The 15,851-nt window shown below is 44.2% G+C and overlaps 1 protein-coding gene and 1 pseudogene across 1 annotated transcript; both read left to right on the top strand.

Annotated features, from left to right (window-relative positions):
- Positions 1–1,940: 1,940 nt before the first annotated feature.
- Positions 1,941–6,130, top strand: LOC132206149 (interferon alpha-F-like). The gene is made up of 4 exons (XM_059638903.1): positions 1,941–2,072; positions 4,355–4,444; positions 5,702–5,941; positions 6,032–6,130. Exons 1-4 carry the CDS (start codon positions 1,941–1,943, stop codon positions 6,128–6,130), a joined length of 561 nt encoding a protein of 186 aa, XP_059494886.1.
- Positions 6,131–10,302: 4,172 nt separating this feature from the next.
- Positions 10,303–15,373, top strand: LOC132206147 (interferon alpha-F-like; annotated as a pseudogene).
- The last annotated feature ends 478 nt before the right edge of the window (positions 15,374–15,851 follow it).

Genomic DNA, 15,851 nt, shown 5'->3' with positions numbered 1-15,851 from the left:
CGAAATCTGTTCTTATTAGCCAACATTAATATTCCAAGAATTAACCGAGTGGATTTACTCTGAAGTTTGTCTGATAATTGTGTATCTTGTTTAAGTAGTGAGCCCAAACATTATATAACTAGTACTCGGAATTTGTTTGCACGAATATCCTGCGTATTGACAACAAAACATCCCCACCTTTCATCAGCTTCCTCTTTCCATTGACGTTCCACATTCTGGATGGTTTTCTGATTTTTGTCATTCAGTCCTGGGAAGGCGTTGTCGCTGACTGCGCTAGCATTTCTTGCTTGTCGTGCGCCCCTTCAAACAAGTTACTAACAGAAATACTGAGTACTTTATGCCCCACCAATGATCCGTCTGGCATTCCTCTAACTGAACCACAATCAATATCACAAAACCAGGTTATCTGCGTTTTACTGAATTCCACATGCTCTGAGGTTGTGCAACACAATACGCAGAACATATTTGTTGCATTTAAAGTGAATACATTTTAAAAAGAGTCTATTTTTGCAGGGTGATTTGATGAGTGTTTTGGTCATGAACGGCGTTATATAAATGTAGCCTTTTGAAGCAGACTTTGTCTCGCATGTCACACTGGTCCTTCTCAGGATGCAGACATTCGCTTTGCTGAAGTTTGCAGGACTTGGCGAATGTGCCAACGACGACCCTGGAGTGTTTGGCTATGAGGACAGTTCCATGCGTGTAGGAAAGCGGTTGCAAAGAAATTTTGTGATTGGCAAATGTTGAGCGCTAAGTATCATTGTAATTTAAAGAGGAACAGTCTTCTGCGAATTCTCGTTGGCAACAGTTTAAAATCAACGGCCAAATTCTATTTCGGGTAAAAGCAGTTTCTGTTCCAGCTACAAACAGCAAGACTTAATTATAAAAATGAACATTTCAAGCATTTAAATAGTTCACCTGCTCTGTCAGAGTGGGTGGTAGTTCCAAGTAAAAGTGATTTGGAGACATTTGCCCCTGAACCAACATGTTCCGGAATATCACAAATACTTTCCCACATGTTCCTTGTCCTGCCCCCTCTCAGTCTGACCCGCTGTGTTGACAAACTCCACTCCCTTTCGGAAATGACAAAACGCGTCACTTTCCCTGCGGCACTTTCGCTTTTGAGAAAACAGACAAAAGGTACATTTGCAGAGAGAAACCGACAAAGACACTTTCCCGGGAGAGAGAGAGCAGAAAGAAGCGATGAAAGGAAAGGGAGAGGGTTCACTTTCAGAGTCGGATCAGATCCTGGTGATTCCATAGGGATCCTGAAAATATTTCCGGAATCCGAGCTGGAAGTGGGAACCTTGCTCCAGTGAGGGAGCGGATTCTGGGCCAGGTGAATGTGAGCGGAGACAGTCGCCAGCAGCCGGTGAGCCAGGCCTGTGACCCGGGCTCCCTGTCATCTCCAACCTGGAAAATGGGAACGCGACTAGCGCCGTGACACCGGGGATTTCCGCGTACGGGGTCTCTATAATCCGGATTAGGACATCCAGCCCCAAGTACATATCGCGACCCAGTCCCCAATCCCACCAGCCAAGTACAGAGCCTCCCCCTGCACCAGCTCAGTGCCCGATCATCTGAACACACTCAACATTCAGCTGCAAATCGAGCGCTGGTTGCGATTTTCGACCCGGGATTTTCCAGCCGCAGCTTCGGGAATCTCCAGTTTTTCGACTCCTTACCTCAGAAAGAAAGAGCACACGCTCCTGCTCCAGGTCCTCCAAAAATCCTGGGAGCAGTTTTCACTTTTGGAATGTAATGTGCCCCTTTAAAGCCGCCAGCATGGCAGTGCCGGTGAGAGCAACCAGCAGAACCCAGGCTCACACTCACAGCACTCGGCAGCACAGGCGGTCGCTCCCGGGTCACAATCCGCTCCGACTGCACACTGACCGCTTTCTCATCTTCCACCTCGGTGCTACCTTCTGTCTCGGTACAACATGTGTCTGGCGACGGTTTGGAGATTTTGGATGGTGCTGGGGTTGGTGTCCGGGAGCCTGAGTCGGGGCTGTGAGAGGCTGCAGTTACAGCAAGTTCTCAACACAGAGACTCTGAGCAAACTGCACAAAATGGTGAGTGTCAGCTGCCCCAAATAGAGATCCGAACGTTTGTATGTCAGAGTGCGAGAGTCAGAAATTGTTGACACGTAAAGACAAAACATATAACAATACTGAAGTTGTGCGGTTTTTTCGATTGTACTGGAATCGATCAGAGCACATCTCGTGTGGTGTGTACAGCTGGTCATCTTGTTGAAGGAGAGGCGCAGTGCATTTCCCGTGTGCTGCATTGGGAGCATGGCCAGGAGGTGTCACCAGAATAATGCCTGAAATTGATTGACGTGGAATTGTTGGTCCCGGCTCGGCATATATCAGCGGGAGTTGAACAGAGGAGGAAGGGAACTTGACGGAAACGAGTGAGGTGTTCCACGATGTCTGGAGACAGAGGTGTACATTCAAAACGGGAATGGGGTGTGGAGGTAACTGTGTTCTAGTCCATGTCAGGGCAGGGCAACGGTGTTTGGGAGTATGGCCGAATGGCGTCGCAGCCACAGAGCCGTGACCTTGGCCTATTCAGGGCAGAAGGGAAGGTAGAGTTGCATGTTTTCGCGGAATCTGAAACAAGGGGCAATGCTTAAGTCTGAGATATAGCTTACTCCAAACAGGAGGACGATGATGATTCAGGTAAGCATCATAAGTTCACCTCGGGGTCAAATATAAAACCCGGGGCGCATTGCCTGGGTCTGGTTCAGAAGGTTGTCATTGAGAGGGGTGAAATTTGGTTTGGCTGGAGTGAGTGACAAGGAAGGCAGTTTTTGCTTCGGAAAATAATAACATTTACTCCAGTCTCTCGATGCGCAGTTAACGGAAATGATTGTGGCTGATGAATATACCGAGTGAAAATGCAGTACAATTGGAGTCTTCAGGGAGATGTCCGGAGGGACAGAGCTTTCGGTCCTCGCAACGCTTGGAATCTAAGGCTACAATTTGTATTTTGTCCAGTAGGGATGAGCACGGAGATAAGTAGAGGGGGACTTGGGGCAGAGACAAAAGAAACTGCAGATGCTTGAGAATCCGAGATTGAACAGTGTAGAGCTGGATGAACCTTCTGTATTGGCCTGCTGTGTTCATCCAGCTCTACACTTTGTTATCAGCGATTAAGGGCAGGTCATTGGGGTCAGCTGACAGTGAGAGTGTGTGAGCAGGTTGGAGTGTGAAGAGATGTGATCATTCTCAGGCTACAATGAGTTTGATCAGAATGGGAGCAACGGAATGCAGTCCCAGCCAGATCGGTCCGTCGAGCAGAGAGACCTTGAACGACGAAGCTGTGGTTCAGTCTTTGAAAGGTTGCAGAGGAGGCGAGAGATGAGTTCTTTTTTCAAATTTACGCATCGTCTGAATGTTGTTTGTCGTTTTGATTGAAGAAATATAATTCAGCAATCTAACCCATTGCTCCAATAATGCCCGTATATCCGTTTTAATTGAAAGTATTCGGTTTTCCAATAATGCTTTAAATGATTTTGGAAGGAATTGTCGGATCTTTGAGCTTGTCTCGAACACTCGTTGTTATTTTCTGTCAGGGATCTTCCACTCGCTCCTTCAGGAATCTTCAGCTTTCAGATTCCTTCCGTCAGACAGGGAGCACACACACTTGCTCTCCTCTGATCATTGAAAACTCCCGGAAGCTGGTTTCACTTTTCGAATGTCATGGCCACACCTCGCCAGTGCCTCCTATATACACCGGCCGCTCAGGCGGTCACAGCACCCAGCTCAGGCCGACTTCGCTCTGTCAGACATGCAGATATACTCAGACAGTCGCACAGGACTCGACACTGAAGGAAACCGCTTCTGCTCTGATGAAGGGTCTAGGTCCGAAACGTCAGCTTTTGTGCTCCTGAGACGCTGCTGGGCCTGCTGTGTTCATCCAGCCTCACATTTTATTGTCTTGGATTCTCCAGCATCTGCAGTTCCCATTATCAGTGAAAAAGGGACTGTTTTGGGAGTTGGAAGCAGATCCAGTCGTGATCAGTTACTTCCGGTCAGAGTTTCGCCGCTATCTCGGTGCAGCATGGCTCTGGCGAGAATTTGGCGACTCTGGGTGGTGCTGCTTTTGGGGTCAGGGAGCCTGAGCCTGGGCTGTGAGAGTCTGCAGTTACAGCAAGTTCTCAACACAGAGACCTTGAGCAAACTGTATGAAATGGTGAGTGTCAACTGATCGGAGTCCCAGTGGGTCTGCTCGCTGTTGAATGTCGGTTGAGGGAGAAATAGATATTCATTTTGTGCAATTACCGTTCGGTGTTTCTCCAGCATCTCAGTTTGTGGGACTGAATGTAACCGGGACTGTTTTCTCCTCTCAGGGAGGTCATTTCCCCCGACATTGCATAAGGCAGAGGCTGTCACTGAAAACTAAGCCCTTGGATCTGGTGAAACTTTCCGACGGATTTGAGGTGAGTCATTTTATTCAGACTGAGACTTTAGAGAATGTATGTGTGAGATTAGCGACACGATCAGATCGTTGGAGGTTGAACCGCAATGATTTCCATCCGTTGTGTAAATCGCCGCAACTGGTCTCAGTAAAAGCATGAGACTGGCACACTGTGAACAAGTTCATGCTTTGTCAGTACTGCTCTCAAGGTACCTTCGTTTGGTTTTAGCGTTGTCAACATCTGTCCATTTTAGTCCCATTTCAGCTGAAGTGAATTGACAAAAATCACTGCAGCACTCTCCACTGTTTTGTGAATTAGTCGTTTACCATTCGGCTGCCGCAACTGACGTTGAACAGGGCTGTCACTGAGAATCACTTTGCCTGCTTAAAACTCAACCCTCTCACTGAACAAATCCCCATCCTGCTCTCGAAAGTTCGGGCTGAAAGCGAAAGGGCCCCTGTTCTCAGGCTTCACAGGATCTTTCTCGCTATCGCTGCACTTTCCACGTTACATCCAAGTTCCGAACCATCAACATTCTTCACCACACAGGATATGTTTATTATTTTCTCGCTCCTTTGAGCATGATTTTACACGAATTTCTACTTTGCAAAAGCAAACACAGAATATATTCAAAAAAGGGCAAGTAGCATTCACATTCTATTCGCTGTTAATTCTTGATGACTGTCTCCTTGTCGATTTATTTCCTACTGGGTTTATCATCAACTTGCCACTTTACTCACATTTCACACTTTTGTTCTCTGAAGCAAGTAAATTCAAATTAATGTTTCAGTCTTCAGTGATACCCTTGCTAACAGAGAAGGGATCATATATTTTGCTCCCTTACCAGCCAGCTTTTCTTTTATTAATACTTCTCAAAAACATGTTTAGCTTCCTTTTTGTGTTACACACTAATTAATCGGCACATATTCCGATTACCCCTATTTAGCTTGTTAGTTCTCCGACTTGATTGAGCCTGTTTCTTGTTGTCTGAGGAACTGGATATTCATCGTTTGGAACCTTTTCCATTCCACTTTTATCAGCACAATTCGAGGCTGCTGAAACCTCTAACTTGTCATGTCCTTTTCCTCTGCTGAATAAACCCTTTATACCTGCATCTTAATCATTGATTTAAAGACTCGCATTGCTCATTTTCCATTGATGTGATAATATTTGATTTGAACAATTAACTATTATTTGCTGTTTGTTTATTGAATTGAATATAAACCCAAAATGAACGGGAATGAAGTCGTCTCTTCTAACCTTGTGTGTTTTGTTCAGACTCAGGAAAGGACTGCGATTATCCATCAAACGCTGCACCACATCAACAAGATCTACAGCATGAACCTGGGTTCAGTCACTTGGGCCTGGGACCAGGTTGAAAATTTTCGTCTTCTCCTCGATCAACAGCTCAGAGAGTTGCAAGTCTGCCTGAGGAAATCAGGATCTGACCACAAACTAAAGAGAAATGCTGCCATTCAACATTACTTCAGGAACCTGAAAAAGTTTCTCAAAAACAAGGTGTGAGAATTGATAACTAACTGTGTAAATCATGGCAACATTTAATTTATTCATTTTCAAATGCACTTACTTGAATATCTTACTTTTCAGAAATTCAGTGACTGTTCCTGGGAAGTAATCCGTGCTGAGACCAGAATCCGTTTACAACAGCTGCATTTCATAATGGCACAAGTCAACAGAAGAAACTGAAAAGAACATATTCACTGCGGACCAGAACAATGAATACTTATTTCAAAGACTTTCCATTGAAACTATTTATATATGTTTGTAAGAATTTTTTTTCTCACTTGCATCAATAGCAACAACGGGAGTGTTGCCAGAACTATTTATTTTAATTCACTGCCATGTATTGTTGCGATGTTTTCTCCCGATGCAATGTTGAAGTTTCACTGAGTGTGAAGTCTGTTTTGGAACATCAGACTTCCAGTTCAGTGATTTCTGAACCACATTGACCTTGTTACTTGTGAACTCCTATTTGCCAATCTTGAAACCCATCTCAGTTACGCTAATTTATTCATATTTATTGACGAGACGTCTTAATTTATTGAAATTTATGTAATGTGTCAATTAGCTTAATATTGTTATTTATTTGTACGTTGGGAAGTAAATTTTTTGTTAAGCTGGAAATTTTTATACTGAAAACGAACTCATTGATATAAATAAATTCGTTTTTACTTTACACGTTTACTAATTTGATGTCTATTATTGATTTCTCTCATTTACCCTTTGTCACTGCGCATAAATGCTGTTGATAGTTCTGATTTCAATCTGTTACTCTTCGTGCTCGTCATCTCCAATGTTCATTTTGAACTCACGATTTGCCCTCACTCCTGAGACCTTTAAATCCATTTTCAATTCCACTGGTCTGATTTATTTCTGTGTTAAGATTCTTTCGTTGAATTTTGTATTCCGGTTCAGCAGCAAAAAAAGGACAAATTTTGCGAGGCTGAGCAGGAAAGGGGAAAGCCGGTTGCACGGAGAGATAAATGGAATTGGAGAGTTGATGTGAAGTTTGAATAATGGTGTAAGAATACCAAGTCACCGTGTATAAATAGGGAAAGCAGAAACTGGTTGAAGAATGATACCTTTCGTTTTTAAAACAAAAATCAGAGTGAGGAGTGCAGCTACAAATTGTAATAGCTTCCAGCTGCGATAAATACATTTTTTAAAGAAATATTTGATCGCATAACCATGTAAAACGGTGAACACTTAACACGTCAAGTGTTTCGAATGTTCTGTTGCAGCTGATCAGATTGTGGCCTTCACTCAAAATTTCAGCTTATACCCTAACAACCTTTGACAGAAACAGAAATTTCTGCAGAAACCCATCAGGTAAGGCAGCACCTGTGGAGAGAAAGCACAGTGATTTATTTTTCTCGTTAGCTCCTGAAGGTCACTGGAATAATAACGTTAGTTCTGTTTTCTTGCTACAGTTGCTGTCAGACGACTGATTTTCTCCAATTCCTGTTTTATGTTTCAGATTACCTGCATCTGCTGTTCTTTCCATGTTTGCAGTCCCTAAATATAAAGTTATGGTTTGCTTGTAGATCAAAAATCTCTCAATATAAACTTGAATATATTCAATGTCATGGCTGTTGTCAGGGGTGGAGGTACCTCGTGATAAGTAACTCCTTGACCAGGAAATTGTCCTTACCTCTATTTGAAGTGGAGATTGCTCATATTCAACCAATGAGCTTATTTGTCGCATCCACAAAGGCCGAAACACCTTCATAACATTTATTCACTGAAGTCTCCCCAGATCCTTAATTGTTTCAATAACTTCACCAACTTCAATCTGCGCAACTGCGATTAACGTAGGCCCAGACGGGAAATCTTTTCTTAACAGCCAAAATGATCACTCCAAGCATTAACCGGGTGAATTTACTCTCAAGTGTTGATTGTTTAAGCAGTGAGCCAAGCATTATATAATTAGTACCCATAGCCTGCACGAATATCCTGCGTAGTGGCAGCAATAATTCCGTACCTTTCCTCACCTCCCTCCTTCCAATGACGTTCCACATGCTCGATGGTTTTCTGCTTTTTGTTATTCAGTCCTGGGAAGGCGGTGTCGCTGACTGCGCCAGCATTTCTTGCTTGTCCCGGGTTGCGTTTGTCTTGGTCGAGTGTTGTAATCTTGCACGGGGACAGTCCATCTGCTGTAGGGTGACCCAAAGCGCTGTCAGGGAGGAATCTCCAGGATTTGACCCAGTGATAGTGAGTGGACGGTGGTTTCTTTCCACTACAGGATAGAGACTGGCTTGGTCGGAACTTCTTACTGGCAAGGTTCCCACGTATCTGCACTCCTTGTCTTTTTTGAAGATCTTGCTTGTGTTGAAGTCTGCCGAGCATCTCATAAGGTAGTATTTTTTTACACCGATTGACAGGTGGGGGGGATAAGTCATTTTTGTCGATGTGGTGATACATTTCAGCGATCTGGACACCGTCACATTTTCGCTCATTACACTCCAACTGCATAATTCTTCCTCCTGCCTTCAGCGATTGATTACTCTTTAGATGATCATTATGTCCGCCTCACAAATTGTTATTTTCGTCTTCCTGTGTGATATGAGCAACATGATGTGCCCCTTCTACAAAGTTATTGACGGAAGGTGACGATTCACTGCCATACCAATGATCCGTCTGGCATTCCAATAACTGACCCACATTCAACATCATAAAACCAGGTGCTTACTACATTCCACATGTTCTGAGATTGCTAAACACAATATGCCGAACACATTTCTTGCCTTTAAAGTGAATACATTTTTAAAAAAAAATCCTATTTTTTGCAGAGTGCTTAGATGAGTGCTTTGGTCATAAATGGCATTATTTAAATGCAGAGATAGTGGGAACTGCAGATGCTGGAGAATCTGAGATAACAAGGTGTGGAGCTGCATGAACACCGCAGCATCAGAGGGGCAGGAAAGCCGACGTTCCGGATCTGGACACTTCTTCAGGAGTATCGGTTCATCCAGCTTTACACCTTGTGATCTCAGATTTTCCAACATCGGCAGTTCCCGCTGTCTACCCCAGTCTTGCTTGAATACTTGTCACAACAATTTAAAATAAGCTGTCAAATGCTATTTCGGGTAATGTCAGTTTCTGTTCCAGCTGGAAATAGGAACGTTTAGTTATAAAAATGAATTTTGAGAAGATTTGAGGCTCAGGTTGAGGTTCTGGATGTGAGTTTGCTCGCTGAGCTGGAAGGTTCGTTTTCAGACGTTTCGTCACCATTCTAGGTAACATCATCAGTGAGCCTCCAACGAAGCGCTGGTGTTATGTCCCGCTTTCTATTTATCTGGTTAGGTTTCCTTGGGTTTCATAAAAATGAATATTTCAATGGATTTAAAATAAAAGACCCGGCCTGTCAGAGTGGGTGGTCTTTCCAAGTAAAAGTGATTTGGAGACAATTCACTCTTAATGGACCTTTCCCGGGATCTCACAGTTTCCCACATGTTCCTTGTCCTGCCCCCTCTCAGTCTGACCCGCTGTGTTGACAAACTCCACTCCCTTTCGGAAATGACAAAACGCGTCACTTTCCCTGCGGCACTTTCGCTTTTGAGAAAATAGACACGCGGTCCATTTGCAGAGAGAAACCGACAAAGACACTTTCCCGGGAGAGAGAGAGAGCAGAAAGAAGCGATGAAAGGAAAGGGAGAGGGATCACTTTCAGAGTCGGATCAGATCCTGGTGATTTCATACGGATCCTGAAAATGCCTCCCGAATCCGAGCTGGAAGTGGGAACCTTGCTCCAGTGAGGGAGCGGATTCTGGGCCAGGTGAATGTGAGCGGAGACAGTCGCCAGCAGCCGGTGAGCCAGGCCTGTGACCCGGGCTCCCTGTCATCTCCAACCTGGAAAATGGGAACGCGACTAGCGCCGTGACACCGGGGATTTCCGCATACGGGGTCTCTATAATCCGGATTAGGACATCCAGCCCCAAGTACATATCCCGACCCAGTCCCCAATCCCACCACCAAGTACAGAGCCTCCCCCTGCACCAGCTCAGTGCCCGATCATCTGAACACACTCAACATTCAGCTGCAAATCGAGCGCTGGTTGCGATTATCGACGCGGGATTTTCCAGCCGCAGTTTCGGGAATCTCCAGCTTTTCGATTCCTTACCTCAGAAAGAAAGAGCACACACTCCTGCTCCAGGCGCTCCAAAAATCCTGGGAGCAGTTTTCACTTTTGGAATGTAATGTGCCCCTTTCGAGCTGCCAGGAGCAACCAGCAGAGCCCAGGCTCACACTCACAGCACTCGGCAGCACAGGCGGTCGCTCCCGGGTCACAATCCGCTCCGACTGCACACTGACCGCTTTCTCATCTTCCGCCTCGGTGCTACCTTCTGTCTCGGTACAACATGTGTCTGGCGACGGTTTGGAGATTTTGGATGGTGCTGGCGTTGGTGTCCGGGAGCCTGAGTCTGGGCTGTGAGAGGCTGCAGTTACAGCAAGTTCTCAACACAGAGACTCTGAGCAAACTGCACGAAATGGTGAGTGTCAGCTGATCTATATTGACTGCTCTGGTACTTGATTCTTCAATTGTTGAATTACAAATGAAAACATAACAGAATACCCAAATAGTGTGTTTGCTTCAACTGTGCAGGGATCCGTTGAGATCGCTTCTCGAACAGTGTGGATCTTCTGTAAGGAAGGGTAGAAAATGAAATGGAACCATGACAGAGAGGTTTTACCAGCATAATTCCTGAAATTGATTCGCGCCCAACTGTTGGTCAAGGCTCGGTTTGTGTGCCCCGGAGTTTAGAAGGGGACGAGAGGGTCTTGGCTGAAATGAGTGAGGGGTTTCACGACACTCAGGACAGTGGTGTCCACTGGGGCTCCGAAACTAGAATCGGGTGACGAGGTAGCCGTGTTCTGGTCCATGTCAGGTTTAGGCTAAAGGTGTTCGGGAGTACGCCCAAATGGAGGAGCAGCATCAGAGCCGTGACCTCACTCCCTGACCTTGCCCATGACAGGGGAGAAGGGAGGGTGAATGGTAGTTTGGAAGTATCTGGAACTGGACGCAATTCTTAAATATGAGATAACTTTCCTTCCAAGTGGGAGGGTGTCAATGGTTGAGCTATGCATCAAAATCTCACCTCGGGATCTCAGAGAAATCTCAGGTGTCAAATAGTGTGGGTCCGAATCCGAAGGAAGCGCTTGAGAGCGGAAAATGGGCCCTGATCATATTGAGTGGCAAAGGAACGATTTTCTGTTTGAGAAAATAAAAAGATTTGCTGCAAACGTCTCGATGTGTAATTACCAGAAATGTTGCTTATGGGAGATGAATATACAAAGTGAAAAGTAGAGCTGTTAGCATGGAATCTGAGGCTGCATTTTGTAAATTGACCCTGAGTGGGCATTATGTAGGGAAGTGAAATGGGGTCAAGGACAGGTCATTGGGGACCCCTCACAGTGACAGTGTTTGAGCAGGTTGGGCAGTTTTCTGAGGCTAAATTGAGGTCGATCAGAATAAGAACAAGGGGATGCAGTCCCAGGCCGCTCGGTCCATGCAGCAATGATAAGTTGAACGAAGAAGCTGTGGTTCATTTTGTTAAAAGTTACAGAGAGGCGAGAAGGTCAAGCAACGTTTTATTCCGTTCACAGGTACATTTCGTGTTGTTTATGGTTTTAATGAAATAAATATAATGCAACTATCAAACCAATTTTTCCAACAGTATCAGTGCATCCGTTCAACTTGGAAAAATATCCTAGATCCCAAAAAATGATATCAGTGATATTGGGAGAAATTCTCGGACCTATGAGTTTGCCTCGAACTCTGGCTGTGTTTTATTTATCAGGGATCTTCCACTCCCTGCTTCAGAAATCTCCAGAATTCAGATTCCTTCCCTCACACAGCGAGAACCCAGAGGTTTTCTTGCTCTCTTATACCACGTTCAAAACTTCCACAAACAGGTTTCACTTTTCGAATGTCATGCCGACACTTCGCCAGTCCCCCCACTGATATAAACCGGTGCTCAGGCAGTGGCAGCTCCGAGCTCAGGCCAACCTCGCTCGATCACACACACAGACACTCGCTCAGGACTCGACACTTAAGGAAATCGCTTTGACTTGACAAGCAGCCAGTTTAGATCAATAATAAAGGAGTTGGAACCAGACCCAGTCGTGATCAGATTCTTCCGGTCAGAGTTTCCCCGCTATCTCGGTGCAGCATGGCTCTGGCGAGAATTTGGAGACTCTGGGTGATGCTGGTCTTAGTGTCCGGGAGCCTGAGCCTGGGCTGTGAGAGGCTGCAAGTTACAACAAGTTCTCAACGCAGAGACTCTGAGCAAACTGAATGAAATGGTGAGTTTCAGCTGACCCCACAACAGAATCTGAATCTCACCGGGATTTTACTTTGCTAATTGCCAGATCAGGGAGAAATAGAATTTCTTTTTGTGCAATTCGCTCTCTGTGATACTCCAGTAACTCATTTTGTGGGACTGAAAGTAACTGGGACTGTTTTCTCGTCTCAGGGCGGACCCTTTCCCCTACACTGCCTAAGCCAGAGGTTCTCGTTGAAAACGAAGTCGTTGAACCTTGCGAAACTTTCCAGCGGACTGGAGGTGAGTGAAAACTCGATTGGTTTTATTCAGCTGGAGACTATAGAGAATGTACGTGTGAGATTAACGGCACGATCACAGCATTCGACATTGAACATCAATGATTACCACCCATTTTAAATATCGTAAAAACATATCGGCATAGTTTTGTTTCACTCTTTTCCTCGTTCACTAATTCCCTTCCTGTTCTTTAAATCTCCTTATGACAAACCCTCCCCCTGAGATGATGTCAAACCCTCTCCCGATCCCATCCCTCAGACCACCTCCACACCTCATCCAAAAACCTTCCCTATCTATCACGCCGCTCGAACTATCTTGTTTCGCTCAAGCTCAATCCCGCTCACTGACCTCATCTCTTTTCTTATAGTTTCTCAAGCTCACATTGCTCAGGCTTCCCGAAATCTTCTCAAATTATCTCATTCTAATTTTCCCTTACAATCTCACTTCTTCTGTTTCGCTAATCCCTCCAATCCTGTTGGGTTCATTCCTGGAAGCTTCCCTCCGTATGAAAATGTCCCTCCCTATCTTCAGTGATTTGAGTGAGGTGTGAACCACGGGGGACAGTTAATTGCTACAAATGTAGCATCTCGTTGCACACACGTTACCAAACTGTCTCCTGAATACGCTGAAAACTGAATCAGTTCACAAATTAGTCACGAGGACATTCCCCACGGCCACATCACAGCTTCCCTTTTAACTCTACATACATATCTCTTTTGAAAATTTTTCTTGGAGCTGCTTTTCCCACGAGATCAGTACATGCAAATACACACAACTGGCTGATTAATATTCACACACCAACCCTTCAGGTGCATCAACACTTTCTGCTAGCCTAGCAAGAAATATGATGCTTATTTGTAGAGGTGGCATTTATGCACTTTTGTGGCAATTCACTGAGACACATTTTATTCTACTTGACCACTTCATGGGATTTTATTCATTCGTCACTGATGGCATGAGATCATTGCTGTCTGGAACATGAACAGATTGACGTGCTTTTCTGAAAAAGGGTCTCGCCCCGAAACGTCAGCCGTCCTGCTCCTCTGATGCTGCTTGGCCTGCTGTGTTCATCCAGCTCTACACCTTGTTATCTCAGATTGATGTGCTTTCCCGTTTCAGAACTCAGCAAATCACTTAGCTATGATACATGAGTCAGGTACAGCCCATTCATTGCAACCATTCCATACTATGTCTTTATTCCATTCGAGTATTCTTTGTCTGGTTTAAGCGCAGTCGCATACTGTCCGTTCTACTTCATCGTATTTTGCCCTATTTCTCTGAAGTGCATTTACAATACTTACTTACCACGAGGTACTGAATTACTGAGTTGCCGCAAAGATCACTCAGAAGGCCTGTCACCGAGAGTCAATTTGCCTGTTGACAATGCAATGTTCTCACTCCACATACAGTCCAGTTCCTCCTGTCTGAATCAAAGCATCTGGGCTTCTGTACCCTACTCTCACTGTATCTTTTTCATTGCCTCTGATCGTTCCTTGTTAAAAGCCAATTAAGCAACATTCTTCATTGATTAGAAAGTGTGAAGGTGGATGAACACAGCAGGTCAAGCAGCATTCTTCGGAGCACAAAAGCTGACGTTTCCCCACCCCCCTCTCTGATGAAGGGTCTAGGCCCGAAACGTCAGCTTTTATGCTCCTGAGATGCTGCTTGGCCTGCTGTGTTCATCCAGCTCCACACTTTGTTAGCTTGGATTCTCCAGCATCTGCAGTTCCAATTATCTCTGATCACAACATTGTTCATTGCACAGGGACTGAGGTTTACAACAATACCATGATCTTCTTGCCTCATTTGAGCATTATTTTGCACTACTTCATTTTCTTCTTTGCAACTGCAACCTAAGATCAATTCAACACAGAGCAGATGACTGTCACATTCCATTTGCTGTCAATGTCTGATTAAGAACTCCTTATCTGTTTTTTCTCTCCTCAATTTCTCATCAACCTCTACTTTCCTGGCACATTTGATACCTTTATTTTCTAAATAATGCAAAATTCACTCACAGCTTCATAGTTCAGTCATGCCCTCAATATCTCAGAGGAAATTATATAATATGCTTCCTTGTCAACCTGTTTTCCTTATACTATTACCTAAAAAAAACATGTTCAGCTTCCTTTGTGTGTTATGCCGCTTTGAATCCTTATTTACTTATTTCGCTCTCTGATTTGATTGAGCCTGGATCCTTGCTAACGGAAAAACTGAATATTAATCGCACAGAATCTTTTCTCTTTCAATTAAACCTTCGACAATTCTGAGGTGCAAAAAACTTCAACTGTTCATGTCCTCTGCATGTTTTCAAAACATTGATTTAAATAATTGAATGATTCAAATTTTACTTAATCTAATGAAAGCCAGAAATGAATGGGAATAAAAGTTCTCTTTACAAATCTTGTGTGTTTTGCTCAGGTTCAGGATAGAATTGAGCTGATCCATCAAACTTTGCATCACATCAGCAAGGTCTACAGCGTGAACCTGGATTCAGTGACAAGGGCCTGGGACAAGGTGGAAAACTTTCTTCTTCTCCTGGATCAACAGCTCAGAGAGTTTGCAAGACTGTCTGAGAAAATCAGGGGCTGACTATAAAACGAAGAGAAATTCTGCCGTTCAACTTTATTTCAGGAAACTGGAAAAGTTCCTCAAAGACAAGGTGTGACAATTGATAACAAACTGTGTGCTTTCTAACAAGCAATTCGTTTGCCAACATTTAACTCGTTTCATTCTCAAATGCATTTCCTTCAATATTTTACCTTTTCAGAAATTCAGTGACTGTTCCTGGGAAATAATCCATGCTGAGACCAGAGCCCGTTTACAACAGCTGCATTCCATTATGGCACAAGTAAGCAGAAAAAACTGAAAAGAAAATATTTGCTACAGATCAGAACAATGAACATTTAATTCCAAAAATTTCCATTGAAAGTATATCGTTATGTTTGCAAGAAATGTAATGTACCTTTGTAACAATGAGAGTGTTGTAAGGATTATGCAATTCACTGAGCTGGAAGGTTAGTTTTCAGACGTTTCATCACCATTCTAGGTAACATCATCAGTGAGCCTCCAATGAAGCGCTGGTCTTATGTCCCGCTTTCTATTTATCTGGTTAGGTTTCTTTGGGTTGGTGGTGTCATTTCCTGCGTTGATGATGTCATTTCCTGTTCTTTTTCTCAGGGGATGGTAGATTGGCTCCAAATCAATGTGTTTGTTGATGGAGTTCCGGTTGGAATGCCATGCTTCTAGGAATTCTCGTGCATGTCTCTGTTTGGCTTGTCCTAGGATGGATGTGTTGTCCCAATCAAAGTGGTGTCCTTCCTTATCTGTATGTAAGGATACGAGTG

The sequence above is a fragment of the Stegostoma tigrinum genome, chromosome 31 (genome assembly GCF_030684315.1).
Source record: "Stegostoma tigrinum isolate sSteTig4 chromosome 31, sSteTig4.hap1, whole genome shotgun sequence".
Classification (NCBI taxonomy): Eukaryota; Metazoa; Chordata; class Chondrichthyes; order Orectolobiformes; family Stegostomatidae; genus Stegostoma; species Stegostoma tigrinum.
The sequence above is the reverse complement of the archived record's forward strand: the minus strand, read 5'-3'. Positions and strand labels throughout refer to the sequence as shown.

Bases quoted from the DNA above. Each gene is read 5' to 3' on its own strand.
- LOC132206149 (XM_059638903.1), top strand. From the start codon at position 1,941: ATGTGTCTGGCGACGGTTTGGAGATTTTGGATGGTGCTGGGGTTGGTG. The intron at 2,073-4,354 runs GTGAGTGTCAGC...TTCTCCTCTCAG, and splicing joins TGAGCAAACTGCACAAAATG to GGAGGTCATTTCCCCCGACA. The intron at 4,445-5,701 runs GTGAGTCATTTT...TGTTTTGTTCAG, and splicing joins AACTTTCCGACGGATTTGAG to ACTCAGGAAAGGACTGCGAT.